A 3,902-nucleotide genomic window follows, 5' to 3' on the forward strand; every position below is an offset into this window, starting at 1 on the left:
CCTGCTGCCGTCAAAACAGATAGGCATGGGGGAGCGCCCAGTTGTGCAACAGCCTGGCCGCCAGATGGGATGATAAATACCGCTTCAGAGCTGTCATCTGCTGCTCTCCCCTGCTCCTCATTGCGCTCCCTTGGATGAAGAGTGTTGAGGTGCTGCTGGCTCTGGGATTTGGGAGCGGGGGGCGGCAGGGAGAGGCTGGCTCCTGTACCGCCCAGGCTGCCTTTCTGCTCCCTGGGCACACCCATCCTGCTTCACATTTACTTACGGCTGTGAGCTGGTGTCCCTCACCTATAGACCTGAGCACCCACCCGCAGGTCCCCCTGCCAGCTGTTTAAAGGGCTAGCTACTGCTGCAGACGGCGACAGCCGTGTCTCATCCAGGGTGGTCTCTACTTACGTTGGCAATGGTGGAGACGAAGAGCATGATGACAGTGGCGATGTGAACCACAAAGAAACCAGCCAGTAGCACCAACATCTTGGGTCCCTTCTAGGTGGTGCCACCGATACAGAGAGCTCTGGAGGAGAACAAGAACAGAGGGAGGAGGTGAAGGGAAGAGCTGAATCAAAGAATAGCATTACTATGAGCTTTAGCTACATGCGAGAAAACAGGCTGATTTTAAATCCATTCTGGAAGCATGTAGTCACAAAGAAACATAACTAAAACATTTGTCAAAATCTGCAAGGGAGTTGCTCAAGAAGTTAAAGAAAGCCTGGAGATAAAGGAACCAGTTTGGGTGGAGATGCAGAGCAGGGGTAGTTAGCTTGGGGGCATTTTAAAAATAGCCTGAGTATATACACAGGTTGCTTAAATTGGTGTGTGGTTGTGTAAACTAAAAATTACATACTCCAGGCCTACACTCCAGGAAGAGGAGTTTTTGCCCACAGGATTCAGAGAGGTCAGGAAAGATTTTCTCTTCCTGTTCTCCCTTTCCCTCTCATGGCACAGCCTCCTCCAGCTGGTCTGGGACATGGACAGGTGGTGTGAAGCGGAGGACTGGGTGTTCCTGGGTGTTGAGCAGTGGTGGAGAGTGGACTGGGGGGCTACCCCTACTCAGTGGCCCACTCCATTATGTGAAGAGGAGAATAACCAGAACAGAAACGCCACTGAGGTGTTCTGGGGCAGAGGAAGATGTTTAGGTTTGCAATGAAAACTGCCTGTTTCCTTTTTAAAACCTGAGGCATGCAGGTCACTTTATTAATGCAATAAGATTCTCTTGTAATGAAAATTCCTCTTTGGATTGTTTTGGGTTTTTTTGCCTCTCTACCCTGAAAGGTTTTACTTTTTGTAAGATTCCCTGTCATTGATAAACATGTGATTGGAAAGGGAGGGCAATGTGCTTTAGATAGCTCTCATGACACTGTTCATCAAGGCTGCTGACTTATCCCCTGAAAACGCGAAATACAAAGAACAAATCTAAGCTGTGAGAGTGAGTGCAGACAATTCACACAAAGTGAGTGAGCATATTTCCCCTCCTTCCAGGCATTTATTAGTAATCATGCAGTATAGCCACAGAAATCAGGCAGAAGAGTTCATTGGGTCCACCCCGTGGCCAGTGAAAGACTGCTTCCTAGAAAGTTTCACAGGGCTGTGTTGCTGTTTCTCTTGGTAGGGCTGGTACTGAAGTGGTACTGAAGAGCAGTATCAAGTACGTGATTAACGTTGTATGTCAAGTTATTTTGGTCCAAGTGACTCAGGTAAGCTTTCATGCTGTCACCATTTATACAGGGTGTGGTAACATTGTCATGGAACAACACAATTATACTTTATGATGTCTTTCATGCAAACTGTAACAAAAGGCTTTGTAAAGTCCCATAAATGTGCAGTTTTTTACTCAATGACTCCACCTTCTCCACTCCTGTCTTTCCTTTCATTGTGGCCATGTGTGGGAGTGTATTCCTGTAAAGTGCTGCAGCTATTCCTTGCACTGCTTTGGATACAGTTTCCCAAACCACAGCGGGCAGGCAGGCAGGCTTCTCCATCAGTGGCTCTTTGTCCAGTTCAGCATTAGCTGATGACCAGGAGGAATTCCTTGAGTTCAGAATCTCAAGGAACCAGCTCTGTGAGGTCACTCCTCCTACCCAAACGAGGCCACTCCTTAGAAGGACAGATTAGGTTTGGTGACTGGTCCTCTCCTTGGCATGAACTTGTCCGCTGTGAGGTTTCCTTCACCTGGGAGGACTCTCTGGAGCTGTTTCCCCTTGGCTTGCTGAACATAGGCCGGGCTTGCTTGTCTGCTTTGGGGTCTTCCAGCAAACTCCTCATGCTGTAGGGCTTGATTTGCCTGGATGGCCTGGTCATTGTGCCCTCTCTTGTCACGGTACCTCCCTTAGTGATGATCTTGGAGAAAGTACAGCCTTCTTAGGAGTTCCTCTCTGACTGCAGTGACAGTCACTTATGAGTTCAGCATTGCTAAAATTCAAGTTCTCAATACCATATGCAGGCTACCACATGAACACACCCGACCTGAGCATTAAACCCCTTATTCCCATTGACTGCAAAAGGAACGAGGGTTTCAAAATGCTGAATGGCAACTGATACGGTTATTGCCACTGTACCTTGAGCTGAAAAACTATTGCTGTTGCCATGACCAAGTTATGTATCTGCAGCAGGTGCCTTGAACAGAGCCTCTGAGTCAAATCCTATCCCTTTGACTACTTGTCATCCTTATTTCTGATTACCTTTGTTCTTACACAAACTGTAATGAGTGCTCTTGCCACCATAGTGTATTGGTATGCATACAGCAAAATGTGGCAAATTTGCCTGCTCTGAAATTTGCCTTTACTGAACAGTGGCTAAAATGTCTTCTTTCTTAGATGGACGTATTTTTCCATGGCCTCTTTAAAAATGAATTCAGCAGGGCTTTTGCTGATTAGTTCTGAGGACCTTCAAAAAAGCCCTGTACTTGAAAGACTAAAAACCCACTTTCATGACACTCTAAAGGACTAGAACAGTCCTTTTAAATGCATCTTCTGTTTGCATTCAGAAATGAAAACGAGGGATAAATGTTACTTTTCAATGTAAAAAAAAAAACCCACACTCAGAACTTTGACCAATATGCTAAGAAAATAACCAAATCCTTTATTTCCTTTGCTTTTTCTGCCCCGTTCTCACACTGCTTGAGAGCACTGTTAGTTCAGGTGCTTTCAGTGCATCTACTTCCTAAGAACGTCAGCATCTCTCCCTGAATACACACATTATCAAATGCAAACTCCCCCAGGGATATGTGCTCACAACTCAGTTTTGAATCTTTGTGAGTTAAAGCACAAGCCTCTCTCTCTATTCATTTGCTTCCCCTTCCTTCATCTCTCACCGCCTTTTGAATAAAACACTAGAGAACAATCCCAAAGGAGCAGTGGGTGAACGAACGGCATTGAAATAGAGTCATCTCTGTCTCCGACGGTACGGCATGGACTTTTCCTCCCATTAGGCAGAGAAGCTGGCAGAGCGTTGGTGACTGACAGGATACTCTTTCCATTTGTTAAGTGTGAGCCATCTTTCTCCGCTACAGGGTGGGGTCACATTGCTGGAGCAATAGGACACAACTGCATGCAAATGCCTTTTCTTCCATTCCCCTACCTAAGCTGCAGCTGGATTTGGAGCTCCTCGGGCTCTTCTTGGGCTATGAGTCAGTTTTAGCCTTCCTAGAGCTGCCAGTTTTTTCCACTGACTCACCCCAAAGCTCTCAAAACCACAATTATTTAACCCTGCAAGTGTTCAGGACACTCTGTCAGTTTTAGGACTGCTTCTCAAGAACCAGTCGAGCAACAAGGTTGTGAATTCTGCATTGAGCCTCCTGGTGCATCTTCCAGAGGAGAGACCCCAGCTAAGCCAAGAAAAACAGAGCTGAGACATGAGAGTAGAATAACTACTGAGGTAGCACAGGCTGGTGGGGAAGGACTGAC

At 46.5% G+C, this 3,902-nt stretch overlaps 1 protein-coding gene across 1 annotated transcript in view; it reads right to left on the reverse strand.

The window, feature by feature from the left end:
- The window catches only part of EMP1 (epithelial membrane protein 1), a 15,613-nt gene that overhangs the window by 3,190 nt on the left and 8,521 nt on the right, over positions 1–3,902 (reverse strand). Inside the window, exon 2 of the mRNA XM_009322205.1 lies at positions 397–514. Within this exon, the coding sequence (XP_009320480.1) occupies positions 397–474 (78 nt within the window). The 5' untranslated portion in view covers positions 475–514. The remainder of the gene's footprint in view (positions 1–396; positions 515–3,902) is intronic.

The sequence above is a fragment of the Pygoscelis adeliae genome, unplaced genomic scaffold (assembly GCF_000699105.1).
Source record: "Pygoscelis adeliae isolate BGI_AS28 unplaced genomic scaffold, ASM69910v1 Scaffold60, whole genome shotgun sequence".
Lineage (NCBI taxonomy): Eukaryota > Metazoa > Chordata > Aves > Sphenisciformes > Spheniscidae > Pygoscelis > Pygoscelis adeliae.